The sequence below is a fragment of the Myodes glareolus genome, chromosome 9, assembly GCF_982192425.1.
Source record: "Myodes glareolus chromosome 9, mMyoGla1.1, whole genome shotgun sequence".
Taxonomy (NCBI): domain Eukaryota; kingdom Metazoa; phylum Chordata; class Mammalia; order Rodentia; family Cricetidae; genus Myodes; species Myodes glareolus.
In genome coordinates, this window is record NC_142034.1 from 88211400 (window position 1) to 88238896 (window position 27497).

Below are 27497 nucleotides of genomic sequence, written 5' to 3' on the forward strand. Positions count from 1 at the left end.
TTTGCTCTTGCCTTGCAAGCAGCACATTCATTCCAGCTGACACATCCATCCTCGTGGGACCAAGCAGCTACTAGATTCTTGGACTTTCCATTCACAACTAGTCATTGTTGGACTGTAGTCTGTAAATCATTCCAATAAATGGGGGGGTGGTGTGGAGAGAGAGAGAGAGACAGAGAGAGAGACAGAGAGAGAGACAGAGAGAGAGAGAGAGAGAGAGAGAGAGAGAGAGAGAGAGAGAGAGAGAGAGAGAGAGATTCATTCTGTAAATTCGGTGTCTCTGGAGAACCCTGACTAATGCAGGCTCCTCTAATCCATCCTCCCTGGCTAGCCTAGCTAGCTATGGAGCGCACAGCCCCCGCCTTTCTCGCAGTGCCTCCTGGATCCCGCCAGGGGGCAGCGGAGGGCGCACTCTGAAGGACTGGAAATAGTAAGGTAGCCGGGTAGGAATTTCCGTTTCCGGCCATAACTAGCCGCTTCCGCTTCCGGATACTTGGCGTGTGAGTCGTGGACTTGAGGATGGACGGGCTGGTTGCTCAGTGCTCAGCGAGGCTGCTGCAGCAGGTTAGTCCTCTGGGTGGGCCGGAGGGCTCGGACCCGGCGGAAGCGGTGCCGGGTCAACAGTGGCTTCCGTAAGCGGTGGCGACGTCCCCAGGGGCTTGCGAGGCTCACGCTTCCCTGGCGCCCGTTTTCTCTTAGCTGCGAGAGGAAAATGCCATCATTGGCTGGGTGGTGCGACTGTCACACAGAGATGAGAGGGTGTCGCAGGGCCTAGCGTGTGGATAGCGAGGCGCACCCTGTCGCCCGCGCACGTGTGCAGGCTGCGGCCAAGGCCAGGTGGGGCAGATGTGTGCGGCGCAGACCCCGGCCAGAAACTTCCCAGGAAGCCGCCAGCGTTGGTCCGGGACAATGTCACAACTTTAGAAAGCGAAAGTGGGACCAACTTTTCCGGCCTATCTGAGAGTGATAGGGACACCGTTTGCCGAAACCTGCCCAGAACGGCAACTGCTTTGTGCAAATCCGCAGCACCAAGGTACAAGTTAAAGGGGCAAGCGCTTTACTGCTGAGAGCCCTGTTTATAGTATAGGATACTGGAGATAGGGGGAAATATGTGGGAATTTTACTTTGACCTAGAAAAAGCAAAGACACTTGAGTGATTTGAATATGGATACTGTCTCCTTTGGTCCCCCTGGGCATCTAACCCAGAGCCGTACGTCAGCTAGGCAAACACCGCTGAGGTAGTTTCCCCCAGCCCTCTCTGCTTTGTTTTTTGTTCTTTTAAATTTGTGTTTGGCTTTTTTGTAGTCCTAGTCGTAAAATTTAGGCGCATAGGCGATTTGTAAAACCAGAACCCTGTACTCTGACGATGTCAGGGTGCATTGTTGAGCTGAGGAAGAAACTTCTGTGTTTGAGAAAGGGCCTTGCTATATCAGTAGTAGACTGGTCCCAAACTTTCAGCCCTCCTGCTTCAGCCTCACAAGTGCTAGGGATTATTGGTGCGTGCTGCAGTGCACACTTTCAGGTTATTTTCTCAGCGTTGCTGCCCGTCGTTCCCAGCACTCCTCTGTAGACACACTTTTACTTTATAACGGATAATTGCCGATATTAGTAAAACCACTGCTATCAAAAGCAAAGCCCGTTCTCACCATTAGGGGCCACATATTGTGGAGAACTGAAATGAGGAAGTGAGTCTCCGGTCCCGTTTGCCATTATCTTGGGAGCGTTCCTTTGAACTGACTGGGAAAGTGGGCTTCCCTTTACAGGAAAAGGAGATCAAGTCTCTGACTGCTGAGATCGACCGCCTGAAGAACTGTGGTCACTTAGAGGATTCTCCAAGTTTGGAACAGTTACGAGAAGAAAATTTAAAACTGAAGTACAGACTGAATATTCTTCAAAGGGTGAGTACTCTGGGTATCTTCAAATAAAATGTTTTGTTATTGAAGATTCTAAAAGTATGCACTACAGAAACCGGAAAGAGGAGTTTACTTAAAAATCTGTTTTCCTGCCTAAGGCAAATTAAGACTCACTCAACACATGGTGGAGAAATTGGTGAGGCCTAGACTTCCAGAGTCCTTGGCAGTGGTTCATCACGCAGGCTTAAAGACTGACTTGGGAGTTGAGATTTCTTCAGTGGGTTATGCCCGTGCTTTCAAAGAAATGGTTTTTGAAGAATCATTACCACTATCAGAAAAAAAAGATTTCATTTATTTAGTTTGGTACTGAAGTCTAGGAACAAACTAAGGGGGATGTTTTAAAATAGACGCACTCATACATAACTTCTATGCTATTGAGTTGGCTATTCCACAATTTTGTTATGTTTTATAGCATCTCTTAGCTTTCTTTTCATTTAATGTTGCAAAATTTCTGTCTCTATCCATCCATCTCCTTATTCTCTAAAGTGTCTCACTACAACCCAGACAGGCTCACCTCCATCTTGCAGTGTCTTTCTGCTTCTGTCTCTCTAGTGATGGCTTTACTGCCATGCCCCCATTTTAATGGCCGTATAGTCCAGCGATGGTTATCAGTGTAAGAGAGAAAGCGCTTACCTTCAGTCTTTTGGCCTGCCTTTCAGGTTTGCTGATGACACAGCCCAGAGTATTACATCATTCTCATTCATAGCTGTTCTCCACGGTGTGTGTTACTCTTTGGATTGCCCAGCAGTACTTCATTGACTCCTTAGGCCACGTGAGCCATTCCCTTGAAGTTTTTATTACCTGTTTGGGATCAGCTGTTCTTAAATTACTTGGCTTTACATCTTCTAAACCAGAATTCCTTTTTCGTGGATGCCTCACTAAAGAAATACAGTTTGGTTTGTTAAGTGCATTTGGTCTGCTTTTATCTATACTGAATTCTCTGTTGTGATTACTTTTGTAAATTCAAATTCATTTTTCAATGCTTCCATGCTGCTAAGGGCAGTGAGGGAGATAACACAAAGACTAACAAGGGGCACCATGGGGGTGGTGCTTCTAATCCCAGCACTTGGGAGGCAGAGGAAGGCAGATCTGAGTTGAGTCCAGCCTGGTCTACAAAGCCAGTCTCAGTACAATCAGGGCTACACAGAGAAACCCTATCTTGGGGGAAAAAAAAGAGAGAAGAGAGGGAAACCACAGGAATAAAGTATTGCGTACAGTAGCCATTCACCCTGCCTGTTTCCTCTTTTGGGGGCTACATACTCCCAACTTGAAAGCACATACCAGATGCTTCTGGCTGCAAGGAATTGTACCCTTGTTCTCATGAGCATGGCAGCCTCAGTTTTCTCTTATTCCTTTTCATTAAAACTGTCTATGTATTTTAGAGACAAAACCTAATTACTTAGTACTTTTTTTTTTTTTTAAATAAAGTCTCTATGTAGACTAAGCTGGTCTTGAATTCTCTGCCCCCACCTCCAGAGTCTGGCTACTTAGTGCTGACTAATTAGGTATTCATAGAAAGAGTTTCACAGTGGCGGTTTTAAGATTACTATTATGATAGTGCTGCTATTAGAGAATCCCATAGACTTTCAGAAATCTTGTAATCTTAATTTTCTCGAGCTGTTATTTTTACTAATTTGCATAATATGAGGTTTTACAAAATGCATACAATCAAGCTACAGTAAAGGTGATTGTACTAAGATATGTGTTTCTTTTGATTTTATTTGATTCAGCGTCTTGGTCTATATAGTCCTGACTGTCCTCGTTTGTGGTGTGCAGCCCATCTCCCTCAGACTTGTGGCAGTACACCTGAGTTCAAGGTCAGCTTGTGCTACAGAACAAGACCCTGCCTCAAAACCAAAAAAGGGCTGTGAGGCTCAATGGTAGACTGCTTGGTACAGGTCAAGGCCCTGCATTCAGTCCCTGGCACCGGATAAAATTGGGTGCATTCCCATAATTCCAGCACTTGATAGTAGTGGAGGCAGAAGGATCAGGGAAGAGGAAGTGAAAGTGTTAAAATTGATTATACGTACGTATTAATTTGGATGAGATCAAGTACAGCGAATTCTGTGTGTATGTGTAAATGCTTACTACAAAAGATACATACCATTATCTTTAGTTTAAAAAAAGTTAGTTACTGATTTTTGGGACCTAAGATTATTTGTAAAAACTTAAAGTTGGTCTAGTTTGGGAGCTGATGTCTCTATCCCAGCACTTGAAGTTGGAGGATCAGGATTTCTAGGCCAGCTTCAGCAGCCTGACTCTGTTACAACAAACCAAAGAAGGGAAGAGCCTTAAACCAGCTCTTATTTGTTTCCTGAGTTGATATTTTTAATTTTTTAGTATGGAAGATGTCAGCCAAAGTACAAGCTTTATTTTTATGAAATTGTTTTGCCTCTGTGTATGTTAGCAATGTTTTTGTAAACATGGCTGGAATTATACTATTGAGAACAAATGTTCCCAGAAAGAACCACAAGGCTGATTGACTGATGAGACTTTTGGGAAGAGATTGGGATGTTGCAAGTCCAGAACACAGCTGCAGTTTATCTCAGGCATAATCAGTCATTCCTTCCCCTTTGCAGTGTTTGACCTAACATTTTGGCAAAATTTCTCTGTGTAGTCTTAGTACTGGCTTTCCTGGAACTCAGAGATATACCTGCCTCTGCCTTCTTAGTGCTGGGATTAAAGGTGTGTGCCACCACCACCCAATTTATCAAAAACTTTTTGGTGGGGCTGGAGAGATGGCTCAGTGGTTAAGAGCACTGCCTGCTCTTCCAAAGGTCCTGAGTTCAATTCCCAGCAACCACATGGTGGCTCACAACCATCTGTAATGAGATCTGGTGCCCTCTTCTGGCCTGCAGGCATACATTCAGACAGAATACTGTACACATAATAAAATCTTTAAAAAAAACAAAAAGAACTTTTTGGTGAATTTAAGAATATAACATTGCCAGGTGTGGTTTTTCACAACTTTAATCCTATCACTGTGGAGGAAGAGACAGATCTGAATTCAAGAATAACCTGGTCAACAAAGAGTTCTGGTGGTGGTGGGGAATATAACTTGGTAGACTGCAGGAGGAAGATTGTTTCAAGTTTGAAGCTACCTGGGCTACAAAGTGACCCTTTCTCAAAAAGAAAGAAAAAGTGTGTGTGTGTGAAATTTTTCATTTTGTAGCAGTCATGAGGAGGGTAGGATTTGGCCTCTACATTTCTGTCCACCTACTTTGTAATCTGTCAATCACTAATCCATGTGACAGTAATGATAATAGTGACAACTCACTTTTGATATGTAAAGTAAGAAGAAAAGCATGCATACAAAACACTTAGTACAGAGTTTAGCACTACTTACATGCTACCGTTGCCGTTAATATTTACACTGTTGGTCTTTCCTTTGTTATTTTGTGACAGGTTATTACTGTGTAGCCCAAGCTGACTGCTTCTCCTGTCTAACTGCTGGGATTTTAGATGTGGTCTTCTGGGCCTCGCTTTGATTTTTGTTTTGTTTTGTTTTTTCGAGAAAAGGTTTCTCAGTAGCTACGGAGCCTGTCCTGGAACACGCTCTGTAGTCCAAGCTGGCCATGAACTCACAGATCCGCCTGCCTCTGCCTCCCAAGTGCTGGGATTAAACAGGTGCTCCACCACCACTGTCTGGCTGATTACTGTAAGTTATAGTTGGACTATGAGTGGCTCAGTGGTAGAACACTTGAGGCCCTAGGTTCACGTCTTAGAACACAGAAAGCGTTTTCGTTATGCTCCACCGAAAGCATGTTTACCCACTCCTGTGGAGAGGCCTCTAGAGGTCCAATCCAGGCCTCTGCTAGGCCAGTGCTCTGCTGACAGGTCACAGCCCACCCTTTTCCCTTTCTTGAGATGAGGTTTCATTGTGTATCCCTAGTTGGCCTGGTGATTAATATGTAGATCAAGCTGGCCTCTGACTTTCTGGAGTCTGTTCTGTCATCTGTTTTGATAACATCTTACATGGCGGGTGTGATGTGGGCATACCGGATAGCACTATGGTCGAAGAACTTCTCTGCATTCAGCAGTCTCGTGGTAGACAATTCTGTGGAGGTGTAATGAGTGATGAGAGGAGTAATTATAGTCTATCTTAAATGAATACACCCCACTTAAAAGCTGTTGAGAAATAACAAGTAGGGCTTGACCCAGGGGTTATTTATAGTGGGCAAAGCTGTCACTCTGGGTTCCTCTCTTGTCCTGAAAGGTCGTTTATGGAGATCTGGCAGTTGTTTTGCCCATTGAGTTTCCCCTACCAGTGCTTGGGGTGAGGCAGCTTATGACTCACTTCTGTTTTCTTTTTCTTTGGACAAGAGTCTCTCTGCCGAGCCCTGACTGTCCTGGAACTCACTGTGTAGACCAGGTTTGCCTCAACTCACAGAGGTCTGCCTGTCTCTGCCTTCCGATGCTGGGCCTCACTTCTCTTCTGTATTCAATTACTGCTTTTTATTGCTTGTGCTCTGTTAAGGCATATACAATGAATAGCCTTGATTCTCATGAAATTTCTTAGAACCCTCTTCCAGTCTGAGCATTCCCGTCCTGGCTCTTCTTAACATTTTCGGAGTTTGGCGTGATGTTATACTACTTCATTAAGACAGTGCTGTTCTTTGTTTGCAGAGTCTTCAGTCAGAAAGGAAAAGAAAACCAACTAAAAATATGATTAACATCAATAGCTGCCTGCAGGATGTCTTTGGCTATGCCATTAAGGCTGCATATCCAGACCTGGACAACCCTCCTCTAATCGTAACCCCGAGTCAGCAGCCCAAGTTTGGAGACTATCAATGCAATAGCGCGATGGGTATTTCTCAGGTGAAGTGTCATTGTTGTGCCTGGCCTTGGCTGACTGGATTCTCTTACGTATCATCATCACTCCTATGAACATAAATAACAGTAAACTCTTGTATCTTCAAGAAAGGGGACACTTTCCACATGGGACCAGGGTGTGACTCAGAGAGATCCATATTTGCATTGTTTTGGTGTTTTTGCTGTGTTCTGGATTGGTGTGTGTGGCTAATGACATTTGGAAAGTGAAATAAAGTTAGCACATTATTGCTAGGCATGGTGACAGATGCCTGTGATCTCAGCATTCCAGGGGCTGGGGCAGGAGAATTGCCACAAGTAAAGGGCAGTCTAGGTTTCACAGATGACCCTGGGGTTTTTTTGTTTGTTTGTTTGTTTGTTTGTTTGTTTTTAAAGAAGCATATGGTTGAAGGTCACCAACATCAATTACTTGTTAGAGCTAGAATGTTTTGAAGCAGACTTTATAGACTGTTTTGTTTGTTTGTTTTGTTTTTTGAAGCATATTTTCTCTTTGTCACTTTGGCTGTCCTGGAACTTGCTTTCTAGACCAGGCTGGCCTCAACCTCACAAAGATCCACCTGCCTCTGCCTCCCAAGTGCTGGGAATAAAGGTGTGCACCACCACCACCTGGCTTCCTTTTCTGTTTTGGTTTCTTGCGACATGGTCACTTTGCCAGGTCTCCTGCCTCAGTCCTAAGGTACTGGGATTTCTGGCATGTGCCGCTCCAAACAGCCGCATTTCACTTTTAAGCGGAGGAGTTCTTTATCTGCAATAGCTACATTATCTGACTACATGTGACCTAAGTCTGTCTCCTTCACTTTCTGTGTTGATTGTCTGTCTCTTGAGCAGACATTTTTCTGTAATACTCCTGTGAGCTTTTTACTGGCTTTTCTTTTTGATGCTGGGCTTCCAACCCAGAGAGTCCACAGCAACTCAGCCCAAGAGTGCTGCTTATGAATAGTGTGTTGCAAGGGAAGGAGCTGCTTGTTTGTCCCGGCCACCCAGAACCGAAATAATCACACAGAAGCTGTATTAATTAAAACACTGCTTGGCCCATTAGCTCTAACTTCTTATTGGCTAACTCTTACATATTAATTTAACCCATCTCCATTAATCTTTGTATTACTATGAGGTTGTGACCTACCAGCAAAGGTCCAGCATGTCTATCTCCAGTGGCAGATCTATGGCGTCCTCTGACTCCTTCTTCCTCCCAGCATTCAGTCCAGTTTTCCCTGCCTACCTAAGTTCTGCCCTATCAGGCCAAGGCATTTTGTTTATTCATTAACCAATACAAGTAACACATAGACAGAAGGACCTCTCACACCAATAGTGGACAATTTTATGACTTGGAATTAAGAGTGTAGATGTAGCCAAGCAGTGATGGTGCATGCTTTTAATGCCAGCACTCGGGATGCAGAGGCAGGCGGATCTCTGTGAGTTTGAGGCCAGCCTACTCTACAAGAGCTAGTTCCAGGACAGGCTCCAAAACTACAGAAAAACCCTGTCTCGAAAAAACAAAGGGAAGGGGAAGGAAAAGGAAGGAAGGAAGGAAGGAAAGGGTGTAGATGTGCTGGCTCAGGCTCTGTGAGCTGGTTTAGTACAGACGTATAGTTTGGGCATGTTGATTCCTCTGGGCACTGGTGATCCTCTGGTTTATCCATTCACGGGTGATTGGGCTTTGCTTCTGCTTCCTGAGTTTTACAAATGTAGCTCATGCTTGGTCAGCACAGTCCCTAGGAACTTGCTCCATGGTGCTAATGAATTGTCTCACATTGTGTTGTAGATGCTCAAAGCAAAGGAGCAGAAAGTAAATCCTAGAGAAATTGCAGAAAACATTACCAAACACCTGCCGAACAATGACTATATTGACAAAGTTGAAATTGCGGGTCCTGGTATGATATGCTAGCTTTCTTAATTACTGTATTGATGAGTGCTTTTTGAAATTTAAAAAGGTTTAGAGTTTGAACGCTGGGTCTGGGGGTGTAAGTCAGCAGTAAAGTGCTTTCCTAACGTGTATAACAAGATCTTTGAGTTTTTATCTTAGTGTGGCCACCAAAATTGGAAAAAAAAATTGTCAGGCGTGGTGGCACATGCCTGTGATCACATCTACTCAAGAGGGAGCATGTTATGTACAGGCCATTCCCGGCATTTGTTACGTTGTGAGCCAGCCGGTTAAAAATGACCTGGATTGTAAATTATACCATTTTGGTGACTGTCTTGGTTGAGTTTCTTTGCCTTCCACTGAGTCAAGTTTTCCTCAGCAAAGGGCTAAGGAACGGCTAAGTCTGCAGCAGAAGGGCCTTTTCTGTTTGCTCAGATGATCCAACCATTTGTGAAATGGAGTAATACGCAGCAGTTTTGGGGGACAAGGGGGTGATGGTTGGAAGTAGATGCCGAGACGGGTGTTTTCAGGGCTTGGGTGATTGTCTTAACTGCTGTTAGACTCCGAAGAGTTTTGCCACAGCTCTCTTTCTGGAGCCAGCATAAGTGAAATGGAGAAAACCCTTCAGAGTACACGGTCGTCCAAAATGGAAGGTTGATCATTTTTTACTACTCTTTTAGGTTTCATTAATGTCCACTTGAGAAAGGATTTTGTGTCAGAACAATTGACCAATCTCCTAATAAATGGAGTTCAACTACCTGTTCTTGGAGAGAGAAAAAAGGTATGTGCGCTAATACTTCGGTATTTTAGACGTGTGTGGTGAATGCCATCACTTTATATTGAGATCATGCGTGTAATTGGAAAGTAGGTTTCTGGTGTTTTATAATTGTTTAATCTCATTCTGTAGTAAGATTTATAACTGGTACTTAATGCAACTATTGTTGAATATAGTATTGTTGAATAGTAATTTTTATAAATTAATTAGATTCTTTATCAGTTAATATGCAATTAGAGCCACAAGACAATCAAATACGCATGAATTAGAATCTAGACTAATATTTAAGACTTAATTTTAGATGGTAGCATGATAAAATACTTGTGCCCACTTTTAAAATTTTGTTTGTGTTCCAGGTTATTGTTGACTTTTCATCTCCTAACATAGCTAAAGAGATGCACGTTGGCCACCTCAGGTCAACTATCATAGGCGAAAGTACGTGCCGACTCTTTGAATTTGCTGGATACGATGTGCTAAGGTGTGTTCTCTTGCTTTTGTTCGGAAATTTCTATTAAAAATGACACATCTTATTTTTGAAGTATCTTCAACACCTAGCCTTAAAAGCTCAGTTCTGTTTTGTACTCACTTGCCAAGTAATCTTTTAAAAATATATCCTGGGGGCAGGGGAGACGGCTCTTTCTGAGAGACATTCCTCTTCCTGCGAACCCAAGCTGAGTTCCTAATGTCTATATCATGTGGCTCACAATTGCCTGTAACTCCTGCACCAGGGATCCAATGTTTTTTCTGGCTTTCACGGGGCTTGCCTGTGTATGTACAGACTCAATATCATATACATAAATAAAATTACATCTTAATCTTATAAATATCCTGGTCCCTATCCCGTATCTGAACTTTTTACATCCTTTTTGTAGACTTCCTATGGAACCAAGGGTATATGTATTTATTCCACAGATTTTGTTATTTATTTATTTAAAATTTATAATTTTAATAAAATTTATAATTGAACCTGGGTTCAATTTCTGGCACACTCATGGCAACTCACCACTGTCTGTAACTTCAAGATCTGATACTGTCATACAGACATACACAGGCAGAACACAAATACATATAAAATAAGAAATTATTTTTTTAAAAAATTTATGTCTATGTCCCTGCATTAGTTTGCATGTGCATGTAGAACCTATAGAGGCCAGAAGAGGGCATTGTATTTACCTGGCACTATAGAAAAAGGCAGCTGTGAACTGCCGTGCTGGGAACCAAACCAGGTCCTCTGCAAGAGCAGTGGGTGCTCTGAACTGCCGAGCCATCTCTCCAGCCTTCCCAGGTACTTCTTGAGTGCCTCGTATATAACAAGAACTCACCTTGTGGTGGTCCAGAAGGCCTACTCAAGAAGTATATGTGTTGGGCGCTGTAGGCCATGGTAGGAAACTGGGATTCTGTTCTAACTAGAACCATGTGATTCCAAAGATTGCTCTGGCGGTAGTAAAGAAGCAGGTAAGTAAGGAAACCTGATTGAGCAGTCGCTAAAGGCAGAAATGGAAGGATGTTACCCATTGGCATTTTGGAGCCATTTATTTTAAGTTCCCTACAGTAATTGATTGAAAGTTACATTTTCTTCCTTTTTTTTCTTTTATTACACTTTTCTTTTGGGGGGAATGATACTTAAAAAGGTCAGCAAGCAACTTATGGGAGTTGGTTGCCTCCTTAAGTGGCAGTGACTAGCCTTGGCTGTAATGTTCTAGCTAGCTGCTTAATACACAGTCTATAGCCATTAGTTAGAAATCAGTAAATCTTAAGTTCTCGCCCTATTCAGCTGTTCCTGGGTCCACAATTGGCAGTTAGCAGCCCCATTGAGGAAACAGCTACACAAACCACTTCTGCCAGAGTAGCACACTGACACTTAGGTGCTAATGACTTCTAATGGGCATACTTTTCATTTCATTGCTAGTTGTTTGTTGTTGTTTTTTAACTCCTTGTTTTCTGGTTGGTATTAGGATAAACCATGTAGGAGATTGGGGGACCCAGTTTGGCATGCTCATCGCTCACCTACAGGATCAGTTTCCAGATTATCTGACAGTTTCACCTCCTATTGGGGATCTTCAGGCCTTTTATAAGGTTTGGCACGATTGTTGTATAATTGTATGTCTGCCACCTTTTTCCCAAAGGAAGTTCAAACCATAGTTGAAAGTCACTGTGTACTGAAAAGAATAAGGTGGAACCTGGTCAAATGTTATTTAACAAACGGGGCTGGAGAGATGGTTCCGAGTTTAGACCTGAGATCTGTTCCCAGCACCAGCAACAGGTGGCTCAGAATTGCTTCTCTGACTCTAGCTGTGGGGATCTGGTGGCTTCCAGTGGCTTCCAGTGGCTTCCAGTGGCACTGCCCTCAGGTGCACAACCCCCACACAGGAAAACATATATACATAATTTCAAATAAAATCTAAAGAAAAGACAAATGCTTAGCAATAATATTTTCCACATACAGTGGCTACTGTGGTAATGTTGCATTGCCTGGGTGAAAGTAAAAGCTGATTCACAAAGTTCACTTACTTGTAAACCTGGATTCATTTTTCACTCATAGATAACTTGTGTGCTTGGAAACCGTCACACTGGTGTCCATTTACTTCTGGGTGTAATCATAGAAATAGTTGTCCTACACCCCATCGCATGTCTTCGCTTCATTTATTGATCTATATTAAAAAATTGATGGGCTGGAGAGATGGCTCGGCAGTTCTCCCAGGGACCTGACACTCTCACCCCCTTAAACTCGTGGCAGTTTCCTGCCTCAGCCTCTCAGGAGCTCTGTTTATACTTGAGCCACTACACCTGGCTGAAACCAAGTGGTGGTAGTGTTTTTAAATATTTTGATTTTGTTATGCTTGTATCTTAGGGGTAGGTTGTACGTCATTGTCAGTGTGTGGAGGTCCAGGCACACCCTGTAAGAATCAGTTCTCACCCTGTGGGTCGTAGGCTTGATCTCTTGATGGTCTGGCTCATCAGCCAAGCACCTTGATCCACTGTGCCATCTTCCAGAGCAGTGTTTAGAAGACAAACATATGCCTGGTGTGGGGGCAAATGCCTGTAATCTCCGCCCCGGGGAGGTGGTAGCCAGAGGATCTTGAGTTCAGAGTTAACCTCAGCTGGAATAGTGAGTCCAGCCCTATCTTAATTGTGTGGTGACTTTGGCCAGCGTTCTGAATTGGCACACTGCAGTTTTTATTCATCTACTGAAAGTTTTCTGTGACTCTTCCCCATAAAGCAGTATTGTACATACAGTCTTGTATTTTCAAAATCATTTTTCTTGTGATAAATGAACCAAGAATTAAATTAGTGGATTAAAAAGTAAACACTTGAGTTTTGATGTTTTCTAGTGAAAATTTGAAAATAATCATGTTAAATTGCTTTTGAATATAATGGAACAGATTTGCTAATATAAGTGGTTTTGCAGTACATTACTAAAATTTACTGATTTGGTAATGAATCAGTTTTCTAGTGTTTCTCAGTTTGTTTTTGTTTTTGTTTTGTTTGAATGTCTAGAGTGAGCACTGAAGCCAGAAGACAGCTCGTGAGACTCAGTTTTCTCCTACCATGTGGGTCCTGGGAATTGAATTCGCATACTTAGGCTGGGCAGCAAGCGCCTTTACTAACTAAACCAGCTTACTAGCCCCAGTTATTCTTGAACGATGTATTTGCAGAGAGACACTAGGAAGCATACCGTAAAGTGAGAAAGCCTGTGCTACCAAAATAAAAATAAAACATCGAAGGCTTTTGTGGGCTTGATTTTGAGACGGTTTGAGACTACACTGGCCTGTAAAGTTGGTGTTCTGGCTGCCTCCTGAATGTTAGGGTTACAAGCAGGAGCCACATGCTCAGCTGAGTTTTGTATATTTAAGAAAAAAATAATTTCATTGTTTAAAAAAAGGCTGTTTGTTACGCACACTCGAGTGTGTGTGGGCTTGAGTTAACATCTGGTATCTTTCTTGATCGCTTTTTAGTAAGATCGGGATCTCTTGAGTTCTGTCTAGTCTATTTACCCCCCCCCCCCCCACACACACCAATCCCTGCCAGAATTATAGGTGCTGTCAAGACGGCACAGCTGTACTTAGATTCTGGAGACAGAACTATTGTTCTCTCGAGGTTAGGGCGGACACTTCATATCTATTGAACTATCTTCCCAGTTCAGCTGTCACCAAGTCTTGAACTCTTGCAGGATGTCCTTTTCTGTTGGTTGGCTTGGGTGTTTTGTTTTAGAGAACAACTGTGTGCCCCTACCTCTCTGGAACTTACTGCATAGGGGTCCAGCTGCCTCTTCCCTCCTAGTGCTAGGATTAAAAGTGCTCCACCACACCTGGCCACTCTGGTTTATTTTGGTTTTTGTATTTGTTTTTAGGAACTCATATTCTTGTCTTTGATGTAGAGCACTTATATTCTCAATTGTCTATTTCTTATGGTGCATATGTACAGAAATGAGTACATTCTTTATCTAGAGCAACGTGATTGGATCTTACAAATCTCTTAACAGGAATCGAAGAAGAGGTTTGATACTGAGGAGGAATTTAAGAAGCGAGCCTATCAATGTGTAGTTTCACTGCAGAGTAAAAACCCAGATTTCATAAAGGCCTGGAACCTCATCTGTGATGTCTCCCGTGCTGGTGAGTGTTTTTATTCAGGATTGATATTAGGTTTTTGTAATTAGGGTCTTTGTGTGTTTTTGTTTGTTTGCCTGTTTCTTCAAACCTCCCATATACTTTTCAGAATTAATTGTGTGAACTCAGGTGTGTGCTTTGAGACATAGCCCACCTGACGATCAGAGGACAGGGCTACTTTGGGGAATCTGTTCTCCTTATTCCTTACAGGGGCAGGATCTCTATTGTGTTGTTTCTGCTGTGCTCCATGCTATATTCCAGGCTATCGTGGCCTCAGTTACCCTATGTCATTGTAGCAAGCCAGGCGGTAGTGGTGCATGCCTTTAATTCCATTACTTGGGAGGCAGAGGCGGGTAGAGCTCTGTATTCCAGGCCAATTTGGTCTACAAAATGAGTTCCAGGACATCCAGGGCATTATATAGAGAAACCCTGAAAAACAAACCCAAATCCGTCTCATTATAGGATACTGGGATTATAGATGCATACCACCGCATCAAAGAATTTACTGTATACACCCGCTGGCCTCAAACTCAAAGACCCATCTTCCTCTGCCTCTAGAATGCTAGAATTAAAAGCATGTGCCGCCATTCCCAGCATACAATTTATTTTATTTTAAATTATGCATGTGTTTGTGCTCATTAGTGTTGGTGGCTGTAGTAACCAGAAGAAGGTGTTGGATCCCTGGTAACTGGGGTTACAGGTCATTGTAAATCACTGACATGGGTGTTGGGAACTGAGCTTAGGTCCTACAAAAGCAGTCTGTGCTCTTAGTGGCTAAGTCATCTCAGCCCATACATCCATGTTTTTACATGAGTGTAGAAACTAACTCAATTCGGGAAATAACCAGGCTACCTAAAGGATAAAACAATTAAATTTTATTTATTATAAGGGGAAACTCATGAAACAGGAACGAGAAGTCCAAGCTCAGCTGTGCCCCGCAGAAATCACAGAGAGTGCGCCTGGTGTGCACGGTGTGTGTCCCCCTCCCCTCTCCTGTCCCCGAAAGCCACGCCTTAACTTGGACCCACCTCTTAAAGATAATTGGCTGACAAAGCTTCTCCATCACATGGGTTCCAAAGATCAAAATCAAATGGCAGTCTTTGTCTATGTCTTTGTCTCAATTCAGTCCCAGGCTGGCTTTGAATTCACAGTGCCTCTGCCTCTCATGTACTGGCAGGTATTTGCCACCATGTTTGGTTTCGCAAAATTAATTTGAAAGATCTCTTTGACTGGTAAATGAATGAATATCGCCATCGGACCTTTTACAAAGATTATTGATGATTGCTTTGTAACCTAGATTTTAAGGTATGAAAGTGTTGCACTTGTGAAATGCTGTGTTGCTGGTAAGTGAGAAACAAGGCAGGATATCAAACAGAAAGCTGAATAAATGTTTTCCTCACCAGCTAGTCAGGGGTACCACACAGAAAGCTGAGTAAATGTTTTCCTCATCAGCTAGGTGATGTTTGTTTTGAGATCTTCTCTCTGCATAACCCTGACTGTCCTGGAACTCACTACCAGGTTGACCTTGAACTCAGAGATCAGCCTGCCTCTTCTCCTGAGTGCTGGGATTAAAGACTTGCGCCACCATGTGTAGCCTGGTTTTTCCTTTTTTAAATATATAATATTGTCGTCTTTTGCTTCTGAGTAGGTATTTTCTGTATAGCCTAAGCTAACCTTGAGCTCACCGTCCTCCTGCTTAATGCTAGAATTATGAGAGTATTCTACTGTGTCCAGGTTGATTTTGAAATAGAGTCATCTTGGTTTGTCAAAGATAATCTTGAATTCCTGGCCTGAAAACATCCCTCCTCTGCTAGATTTCCTTAGTTGGGCTGGAAATTCAGAATACCATATTTGAGTTCATATCTATTTAGAGAAGTGTTCTCATGTAGTCCAGCCTATTTCATAATGGGTGCTCTGGTCTTCTTTCTCCCTTTACCTGGGCTAGGATCATGGGCATGCATAAGCGCGCTACTTTATTTGGTGCTGAAGACTGAACCAGAGCCCCATAAATGCTGCACCTGCAACCCTCACTTAGATTTGAAATTGGGTGTTTTTCTTTTTTTTTTTTTATTTTTTTATTTATTTATTATGTATACAATATTCTGTCTACATGTGTGCCTACAGGCCAGAAGAGGGCACCAGACCTTATTACAGATGGTTGTGAGCCACCATGTGGTTGCTGGGAATTGAACTCAGGACCTTTGGAAGAGCAGGCAGTGCTCTTAACCGCTGAGCCATCTCTCCAGCCCCCAGGGTGTTTTTCTTATAGGTAGACAAAAAAAAAAAATAGTAATGATGTTTTGGGGAGGGGCTGCTACATATCAAACCCAGGATCTCATGCTGGCTAAGCCCGTGCTAAGCCTCTGGGCTGTATCCTACAGACTAGTGTTTTCATATATGGCACCCTATTCTCTTTCCCAATGGTGGCACACACATATACTGTTCTGTATTGTACATATTCAATGTTACTAATTTCTATTTGTGTTACATCCAGTTATAAAGCTTTCTAAATGGTGTGGTTTTTTTCCCCCCTTTGTTTAAATGTTTATTCATTTACTATATTTGATATTTTCTAGAGTTTCAGAAAATCTATGATGCATTGGACATCACTTTAATAGAGAGAGGAGAATCCTTCTATCAAGATAGAATGAATGATATTGTGAAGGAATTTGAAGATAAAGGTAGGCATTACATCCTTTTACATTTTAGATTTGTGTTTTGTGTGCATGTGTATATGAGCAAAGGTCAGAAGAGAGCAACTGGATTTTTAGTACTGGAACTATGGGTGTTTGCTAATCATCGTGGATGCTGGATATCGATCCTGGGTCCTTTATTATCACTGAAACTTGCAAGCAGATAAAAATAGAATGAAATTTATTATTGCTGAAGACAAACTCATCACACAGTGTCAACAGTTATAAATCGTAAAACTAGACCACCCCTGTTCTAGCCACACACTTTTACACCGTTCCATCTTCCGCTCTGTCCCTGAAAGGACGTGTGCTTTGTGTCTGCTCCTCTGAAAACTCTGGTGTCGTCATCTCCCTAGATGTCTTTCTCTGTGTGATAGAAGTAGGGTCTTGCTATGTAACCCTGGCTGGCTTCAAATTAAATATGTAGACCTCGATGACCTTGAACTCAGAAATTGTTCTGCCCCTGTCTCACACTGAGATGACAAGTGTAAACCTTCATGTTTGGTAATAATTTCTCATCCCCATTCTGATGGAACCCAAAGACATGTACATGCTAGGCAAGCATGTGCTGCTGTGCTATCAGCCTGAACAAGAATGGCAAGAATGTCTCTCTCTCTCTCTCTTTTTTTTTTTTTTCAAGACAGGCTTTTTCTGTAGCTTTGGAACCTCTCCTGGAATTAGCTCTTGTAGACTAGGCTGACCTCGAACTCACAGAGATCCACCTGCCTCTGCCTCCCGAGTGCTGGGATTAAAGGCGTATGCCACCACCGCCCGGCAGTAATGTCTTAATCAGTAGACAATTCAGATGTCTCAATGGGACTTATTTTAATTTGTTATTCAAATACAGTGTCTCTCTGGCTTAGAATTTACTTTCCTTCTGCCTCAGCTTCCCAAATGTATGTTTGAACTATGTCCAGCTTTATAATTTTTTAATCATAGGGTTTTTTTTCTCAGAGTCTGAATATTACATTTATTTGTGGTCTGTTAATACATAGTAGCCCTCTTTTTCCTGCATACATTTTTTTCTTGCTTTAAGGAACCCTGGCTAGGCTGGAACTTGCTTTGTAGGCCATGCTGACCTCAAATTTGTGGCACTCCTCCCCTTCCTGCCTCCAGAGTACTGGGATCACAGGCCTTGCAGTACCATGCCTGGATGTATTTCTTTTATTGTTAAAGAAAGAAGGCTTATAGAATTCATCCTGCTGGCATAACAATCTCACTTTGGACACCAGGCTGGCCTCAAACTTAATGATTCTCTTGCCTCAGCTTCCTAAATGCTGGGATTACAGGTATGAACCACAATGCCTGGTTCTATCTGAGGTTTTGTTTGTTTGTTTGTTTGTTTGTTATTTGAGATGGTATTTCTCTGTGTAACAGTCCTGGCTGTTCTGGAACTTGCTCTGTAGATCAGTCTGGCCTCGAACTCATATCCTCCTCTCTTCTGCCTGAGATTAAAGGCATGGCGCACCACCACCCAGCATCTGCCTGCATTTTTAAAGAGGATTCATTCAGTCTGGTTTGCTTTGATTTTCAATACAAGCAATGTCTAGTTATCTTTTTGTGAGATACTATGTATGGTTAGTGGGTTTAGGTCAACTGTACATCTGTCACACTTTGCCCTGTAGTTTCAGTAGCTGTTGATGACTGTGACTGGTTGTATGTTATCATTCCCTCTGGAATTCTGTGCAAAAGTTTGCCCCATGCTTTCAGAGTTTGTGATAGGGTTTCACTGCATACTCTAGTCTGGTCTCAAATTTACCATGGTTCATGATCTTTTCTTTAAAGGCTTATATATCTTGCCAGGCATAATGGTGCTGACCTTTAATCCCAACACTTGGGAGACAGGCAGGACACAAAAAAAACCCTGTCTTGATAAATAAAAAATGTATATAGCTTTATTTTATATGCATGAGTGTGTTTACCTGCATGTGATTGTGAGCGAGAGTACACACCATGTGCACACCCATGGAGACCAGAAGAGGGCATCAGGTTCCCTGGAACTAGGGTTAGAGTCAGTTGTGAGTTGTTTGTCCTGTGGCCGTTAGTAACTAAGCCCAGGTCAGTCTTCTGCAAGAGAACAAGTGTTCCTAACTTAACTGAGCCATCCTTCAGCCCTGAAGCCTGAATGTGGAAGTGGAGACTGGGAACCAGACTTTGAAGATAATAAAACAATATTCGTGGGGTTTTGTTGGCATTGTGGATCTGAAGATTGAACAGAGGGTCTTAGATATGCTGTCATACATAACTCCTAGCTCTGTGCCCAGCCCTGATCAGCACAGAGAAGTCAGGGCCCATAGACAACGAACCTGAAATTTACACACAGGCGGTCTTCCTTCACAGGCTATAGTTTTAACCACTACCTCTGAGTCTGTTTCCTAAACTGTAAGTAGTATGGTAACATAATCTGCATGGTGACTGTAGCTATTAAATTTGGGTTTCAATATTATAAGTGACATAAATCAAATACAGCTGTTAGGAAGTTCATTCCTCTCTCTTCTTGGGTCTAAGAACATTGCTTTTTCATTATAAGCATGTGAGAAGTTTTATTTCTTCCCGCTCCTTATTCCAGATACTAAATCTTGCTGTGTTTGAACATATTCAGAGGAAGGACATGATTCCACCAGAAAAGAAAGCACAAATGTTTATATTTTACCTACAGTTTGACCAGGTGTGCTGTGGGTGCAGAGCCTTGCCATCATGTTGACTCTGCACCCTGAAATCAGTCTCAGCAGTAGGTCATGTGGGAGTAATCATTCCTCAGCTCTTTAATCACCTTTTAAAATACTCAGGGCTGGTGAGAAAGCTCTGCAGATAGAGAAATTGCTGCCAAGCCTGGTGTCCTGAGTTTAATCCCTGAGACCCACATAGTAGGAGGAGGGCACCAGTTCCCAGAAGGTACCTTCTGACCTCCACAGTCACACTGTAGTACATGTCCCACCCTCATTTTCTGACACGCAAAAAATATAAGCTTACTTCTTTAAATAACAAAATGTCCATAGATGGCCAAGTATTTATGTGGTCCTAGAATAAACTAGGGTTCTGGTTTCAGGAGGGCTCTTTTAGCTTTGGTAATGTGTAAACAGAGACTGCTTTTTCATGCCCAACCACCCAGACTCGAATAATCACACAGAAACTATATTAATTACATTGTTTGGCCTATTAGCTCAGGCTTCTTATCAACTAACTCTTACATCTTGAATTAACCTATTTCTGTTATTTTATATTTTACCACAAGGCTTGTGGTTTGTTACCTCTTGCTACATGTGGCATCTCCCTGACTCCGCCTTCTTTCCTCCCCTATCTCTGCTTGAATTCCCCACCTTGCTATATTCTGCCCTGCCATAGGCCAAAGAAGCTTCTTTATTAACCAATGGTAATAAAACATATTCACATCATAACAGAGGAGACTCCCACATCAATAATGAAGGTTTTTTTTTTTTAATTTTATTTTTATGTGTTTTTTTTTTCTCCTTTTTTGGTAGGATTTGTGCAAGTGGATGATGGCAGAAAAATTGTCTTTGTGCCTGGGTGTTCCATACCTTTAACCATAGTGAAGTCAGATGGGGGCTTTACGTATGATACATCTGACTTAGCTGCTATCAAACAGAGACTATTTGAGGAGAAAGCAGATAAGCTTATCTATGTGGTGGACAATGGACAAGTAAGTTGAATTTGCTGGGCCTGCTTGCTTTTGGCACTTAAAGACTTTTAAAAATTTACTAGAAACATACAGTTCAGAACACTGGTGCATCACTGGAGAAAGAACGGAGTTGGAGCCTGCTTTGTAGCCACTTTCTGAACATGTAGATTATTCCTAGCCTGGGGAGGCAGAGGCAGGTAGATTCCAAATTCAGGACAGCCCGGACTATACAGGGTGATGGTGGTGCAGCTCAACATTTGGTTTTGTTTTTTCAAACAGGTCCTTCTGTGTAATATTCTATTTTTTGTTATTAAGAGAAGTCATAGGTTTCCCCTTTATTAATGTGGCATTGTGACTCTGCTTTTATTTAAAATTAATTTTAATATATAGACACATAGAAATTTTACTTTGTGGAAATGGAAAAGTCATGTGACTTTTGTTGTGGGCTAAAGTCTCAACCCATTTGTCCTCAAACTTGATATCCTACCTTTCTGAATGAAAACTTAAAATTTAGTTGGAAGAAACCATTTTGTGAATTTGTCCTTAGTCACTTTGTTTTTGCTGTGGTGAGGATCAGAGCCTGTGCTCTGTATGTGGTATAGCGAGTGCTGGGATACTGAGCAGTGTCCACTCCCTCCGTTGCTCTTTAAACGTGTTTTGTTTTATGAGACTTGTTGGTCTCAACACTGGCTGCACAGCTGAATATGTCCTTAACTCCCAACTCTCCAGCTCTGAAGCACTGAGATCGTAGGCATGCATCAACTGCCTGGCCTCTTTTAAGACTTGAGTGTAGAAAATGTCACTGTAGTCTTGCTTGCTTGCTTTGTTTGTTTATTTGTTTGTTTGTTTGTTTTGGTGATCGCATCTGGAGAATAGAAGAACTTTACAATAATGTTTGCCTAACAAGACTGTCATGAGATCTCTGAGCATGAAGCTAGCATCTTGTAAATCAGGCTGGCCTCTGCCTCCCAAGTGTTGGGATTAAAGGCATGCACCACTACTGACCAGCTCAGTTGTGTCTTTTTAAATTAGTATTAGAAAACTAACAAGCACTGTTCTGTTTCTGCTCTTCGTAGGCTATTCATTTCCAGACAATTTTTGCTGCTGCTCGAATGATTGGCTGGTATGACCCTAAAGTAACTCAAGTGACACATGTTGGATTCGGTGTGGTGCTAGGAGAAGACAAGTAAGTGGATAGGCAGGAGCCGGCATTGATGGCCCCGGTCCCCAGAGCTTCAGAAAAGGCTTCCTGTTCCTGAGTCCCCCAGTAGCACTGAGAAATTGAGAGTCTACTACGCTGTCATGGAAACTCAGCAAAGCCGCTTCTCCCGTGAATTAGCTCTTGCAGAGGATGCAGCCTAAGGATGCGTGTGTGCTGTGGAAAGAGCACTAGACTGCCTTCGCGCTTCCCCATCTAGACTGTGCCCATTTCACAGCGTGCTTGGCAGCATACTCAAAGCCCTTGGTGCATTTACCAAAGGTTACAATCTTGAAAAAGTGTGAGTCCTTGAGAGTCCAATGATTCACTCCTTTCATTGTTGTACAAAGTATGAAGCTTATCAATTCTAAATTAATGGTGTCCGTGCTTTCACTTTTTCTGTTTCCCCATTATCTCCCTCTGTTCTGCTCAGTCTTTGAGACAAAAGGTAAATATAATGGGATGTTTATATTCGGTACTTGCCAACTTGGACTTAATGTGGTTGGCTTTCTTCCTGTCAGGTAGTAAGTATTTTATTATGTAAGTCCAATGTAGAAGCAAGTGCAGTGAATTTTTCGATTTAGTAATTTTTCTGAAAGGACAAAACATTTAAACAGCATCTTGGATTCTAGGAAAGTGAGTTTATTAGATTTTTTTGTTTTGTACGTTCAGGTACCTGTGAAGTCCAGAATAGGGTGGAGCTGTGGCTACGGGTAATTGTGTGCTGCCCAACATGAGTGCTGGGAACCGAATTCTGAAAGAGCAGCCAGTGCTCATTAATGTGAGGCGACTCTCCAGCCCTGTAGATGCCGTTCTTTATTTCACTATTAAAGTGTAGAAAGGATAGAGTTCCAGGGGCTTACGAACAAAAATGTGTTGAGTTGAGAGACACAGGAAAACTGTTTCTTTGGCGCTCATCCCTTGTAGCCAGCTGGACTATGGCTGTGTTACCTTGGCATAGGTCGCCATATGTGACTGGACCCCTCAAACCTTCACTTTCAAGGATTTTTAAATTGAACAATCTAATTCAGAATTTTTTATAGGGCTTTAAATGTCTTTTAGGAAGAAGTTTAAAACACGTTCAGGTGAAACTGTGCGCCTTGTGGACCTGCTAGAAGAAGGACTGAAACGGTCCATGGACAAGTTAAAGGAGAAGGAGAGAGACAAGGTAGGACAGGAGTTCTTAGGTTCCCTCTTTGTGTAATGTCGCATGTGGCTCTGCTTTTGTGAAAGTACAGAAGCCATGTGACTTGTGAGGTAAGGTCTCATGTAGCCAACTCCTGTTGTTCCTGCTCCTGCCTCCCAAATGCTGGATTGTGTGTACCACTATGCCTAGCTCCCACGTTATGTTTTCGTGCTATGTGTTAAGAATATCTCACAGTGTTCAAGACCTTATCAAGATCCTATTTATAAAGTAATGTCCAACACTCAGTTTTTGAGGCCCTCTCTCCACCACTTCCTCCTGCTCTGCTTTCCAAACAGTCTATGCGTAGTGTGGGTTTGTTGAGGTTTTGCAGCAGGTTCTCCCTTGTTAGCCAAGATTGACCCTGAACTCCTGTTCAGCCTGTTTCCTAAGTACTGGCTTTATCGGTGTATGCTACTCTGGCTACAATGGGCCTTTTGTCATAATCTGTAAACATACAATATCTTTTGGTTTCATTCATCAGTGTGTCAGCTTTGGCATGTCAGGAAGCACTTGTGTCGCTGAAGACCTTTGCATTTGTAGTTTTGTTAACCTGTATCTGAGGCTAACTTTGAACTACTAATCTACTTTCCTGGTGGCGTTAACTGCTACAGCCACCCTTTTACTTCTTCATGTGATCATCCTTAGGCTTGTTTTTGTGACTCTTCTGTGTAAGTGGTTTCAGATAATTAGGTTGAGCCCCTGTAGAATGTGAATTCTGTCGGAGGTTCTGCACAAGGCAGTGCAGGGGTCTTGAGTGTTGGTGTGAAGGCAATGCTGAGGGGCAGACTTGAGGCAGCTAGCTCTAAGTCTTTGGGAATTTTGTGAGCTAGCAATGTCTGCATTCATCATAGCTTCACTGACAATTGATCTTATGTTAGCAAAAACATGTTTATTATAGTGGTTAGCATTTTCCATCCCACAACTCCTTTAAAATTAAGGTACATTGTGGAAGGCTATGGCATGAGTCTTACGATGTAGAATGCTGCTCTGACATGAGGCTCGTGTGGGTTTGCAGTGTGACTCTGGTGTCTTACGGTTGCCTTGCAGTTTGAATGTCCTGGGTTGCCCCTCAAGGTGCCATGAGACTTGTCTCTTTAAGTAGATCTTTATTGTGTTGTCCAACTTAAACGTTTATTGTTTACTGTGAAACTTTGGATTGGATGAACACAGAAGAATTTAGGATGTGGTACTGGTAGATAAAACAGTAAGCAAAGCAAGATGTGATATGTACACCTGTAATACCAATGCTCAGGAGGTAGAAGTAATAGAGTTGGTGTACGAGTTCAGAATCAATCTAGGCAATGATGAGACCCTTCTCCACACACATAGTGTATGTAGTTCAGGGTTTTGTTTGTTGGGGAAGGTGAGATGGGGCTCACTGTAACCTAGTCAGGCCTTGAACTCTGAAGGGTCCAGGCATGACTCATCATATAAATGGGTTGTGTTTGAGTTATACTAGCTTGTTTGTATAGTGTAAGAGCAATGGGACAGTGACTGCTACATAATCTTTCTTGCAGCTGTAGCTAATGTCACTGTAAAGCAGGCATCCCACGCATAGCTTGTCTTCTGAAGCAGAAGCCTGCTCTGTAGCCCAAACAGGCTATGAACTCAGTGTGTATGAGCATAGACTGTTAAAGAAGTCAGGATCCTGCTCAGTGTGTGAACAGTAGTATTACTGTTTTTAGTGAAGTATCCATGCATAGGCCTATAATCCCCAGCACTTGCTCAGGAGGCTGAGGCAGCAGAGCACAGGTTGGAAGCCAGCCTAACTTACATAATAAGGCCATATCCAAAGAAACAAAACAAAAACTGAGGTAGCCTTTTATGTGACCTAGGCTGGCTGCAAACTCCTCATCCTCAATAGTCCTATGCCTCCACTCCCAGTTTATCCAGTGCTATAGTGATAAAACCCACGGCTCTGTGTGCACTAGACAAGCACCACCTGAACTGCAGTTCCATGGGTTTTAATGTGGGAAGAATATACCAAATTGCTATTAACTGTGGAATAAAAAATCTGCAAATTTACTTCCATTGATTAAGAAATATGAGACTTGCTTCAAATTTTGATGAGATTTCAGCAACAAGCAGGATATTCTATTCTTTTAAGAGTTAAAGACACATCAAAATTCTTTTTTTTTAAATATTTATTTAGGTATTATGTATACAGTGTTCTGCCTGCATATATACCTGCAGGCTAGAAGAGGGCACCAGATCTCATTATGGGTGGTTGTGAGCCACTAGGAGGTTGCTGGGAATTGAACTCAACTTTATTAGGCTCTTACTTGTACAAGAAAAGGGATTCTTTTGAATAAGCTTGCCATATAAAAGGCTTAAAATACTTGATTAAAATCTGATCATCGACCAACCGTTGAGAAGTAATAGTCATCTGTTAGGCCGAGTTAGAAGCAACTGCAAGATTTTATTTTTAAAACATTTTGCTTTCTAAGTCTTTGAAGTCTGTTCCTAAGTAATTTAAACCAAATAAAGGCATGCATTTCAGTAGGCACGTTCCTTATGAAAAGGAGGGCTGTTTGGGTAACCTGGACTCCAGCTTGTGATTGTGCAGCAGAGGTAAAGAACATCTCAGGCTGGGCATGGGAGCCTACATCTGTCAGTCTAACATTAAGTAGCCTGAGGACCTTGATTTCAAGGCTAGCCTGAGCTCCATAGGATGATTCTGTCTCAAAAATCTACCAGCATTTCAGTTATTCCTTCCTTGATGATAGATCTTTCTTAGGATCAGTCAGTCATGGTGGGACATTGCCTGTAATTGTGGGATGCAAGAGGATTACAGCAATTGAAGACTGGTCTGGTTAGCATCTTGAGTTCCATCCCACCAGGTCTGCATACATAGCTTATCTCAAAAGATGGGAGGGGAACAGACATCCTTTCTGTGCCTTATTCGATTTATTCAGGTCCTTTGTAGCTTGCTCAAGCGTTTAGCTTTGCTCTTTCTTTCTTCACATTGTCAAACTTTCCAATAATTTGTTTCTACCACACGAAATCCTTTCTCACACTAGCTTCTTCTCACCGGTTTTTATTCCTTCCTTAGACACACTGTTTAAAGAAAATTCTTGAGATCTGATTCTGTCACTAGATTGCTTGTCTAGCATGAGTGAATCCCTGGGTGTGATCCCCAATACCACATGGCACATCCCTGCGGCCCCCAGCATTTAGTCACTGTGAAGTAGCAGTAGGATGAGTTCAAGGTCACATGACTCTGGAAGAAACCTGAGTTACTTAAAGTCCTGTTCAAACAATTATAAAAGTGGCATATTACCTAATTTATTTTTAGGTATTTCCTGTCAATCAGTTATGATTAGGTAGTGTTCAGAATTATTTTTTTATAAAATAAAATGCCCAGAACTCAGGAGGTAGAGGTGGGCGGATCTCTGAGTTCAAGGCCAGCCTGACTGACCTACAGATGAAGTTTCATAGCATCCAGGGCTATACAGAGAAACCCTGTCTTGAAAAACAGAAAACGATAATCCCATGGGTGCTTTGGATTCAGCCTCCTACCTATGAGGCCATGGGGCTGAAACAGTGGTGAGCAAGCTCTGAAGTGTTTGTTTTCCCAAAGGTCTTAACCAAGGAGGAGCTGACAGCTGCTCAGAGATCCGTCGCATATGGTTGCATCAAGTACGCCGACCTGTCCCATAACCGGTTGAATGACTACATCTTCTCCTTTGACAAGATGCTGGATGACAGAGGAAACACGGCTGCCTACTTACTGTATGCCTTCACTAGGATCAGGTGACTACTCAGACTGTTCAGAATTGATCTGGATCACGTGGTGTATGTGTCCGTGTCCCAGGCTAGCTTCAGACCGTCTGCCTCTCAAGTGCTGAGGCTACAGGTCGGCTCTACAGCACTGGGGCCAAGAATCTGTTTTAATTGCTGGTGTTTTCTAATTTACCCTGGTCGTACTAGATTATGTTCTTTTGTGAAAGAGCCTGTGCCTGATCTAAAGGTGGTTACTTACCTGTGTTTCAGGTCTATTGCACGTCTGGCCAGTATTGATGATGAGATGCTTCAGAAAGCTGCTCGGGAAACCAAGATTGTTTTAGACCATGAGAAGGAATGGAAACTTGGCCGGTGCATCTTACGATTCCCTGAGATTTTACAGAAGATTTTAGATGACTTATTTCTCCATACTCTCTGCGATTATATATATGAGCTGGCAACGACTTTCACAGAGTTTTACGATAGCTGTTACTGTGTGGAGAAAGATCGGCAGACGGGTAAGTGTCTCATCCATCCGCTGTCCATCTTGGGGAAATAGTGCCGCCAGGACCTGTGCACAGAAACTAAAATCTCACAGCAAGCTGTGGCATATGTAACAGTTTGAGATGGGGCCAATCAAAGCAGAAAATGAGTCTAAGTCGTGTTGGTATTGGAAACCGCCAGTATCATTGAGTCAAGCCTGAGACAGAATCGGTGGGGTGGTGTCCCTCCCGACTATGGTGTGTAATTACTTCATGGGGGCTTAGGGAAGCACTGAGAATTGTCAGGTTTTATCTGTGCTGTCTTTTCTTTCTCAGGGAAAGTAGTGAAGGTGAACATGTGGCGGATGCTCCTGTGTGAAGCAGTAGCTGCTGTCATGGCCAAGGGGTTCGAGATACTGGGAATAAAAGCTGTCCAAAGGATGTAATCCTTAGGTTTGGAGACTGTTTACCTACCAATCATGTGAACACAACTTCACAGTAAAGAAATTTTCACAATTATCTATACAAACTGAGTTTCTTTGTCTCTAACAGAATTGATTCTAAAAAGGAAATTACTTGGATAAATTTTGTT

The 27497-nt window shown here is 42.4% G+C and overlaps 1 protein-coding gene across 1 annotated transcript; it reads left to right on the top strand.

Annotated features, from left to right (window-relative positions):
* The first annotated feature begins 421 nt into the window (after positions 1 to 421).
* Rars1 (arginyl-tRNA synthetase 1) lies at positions 422 to 27424 on the top strand. The gene is made up of 15 exons (XM_048436007.3): positions 422 to 561; positions 1761 to 1895; positions 6537 to 6728; positions 8503 to 8611; positions 9282 to 9382; positions 9733 to 9854; positions 11332 to 11452; positions 13860 to 13989; positions 16560 to 16664; positions 20159 to 20337; positions 21393 to 21502; positions 22577 to 22682; positions 26281 to 26453; positions 26694 to 26941; positions 27242 to 27424. Exons 1-15 carry the CDS (start codon positions 517 to 519, stop codon positions 27349 to 27351), a joined length of 1986 nt encoding a protein of 661 aa, XP_048291964.3. The 5' UTR covers positions 422 to 516; the 3' UTR covers positions 27352 to 27424.
* The last annotated feature ends 73 nt before the right edge of the window (positions 27425 to 27497 follow it).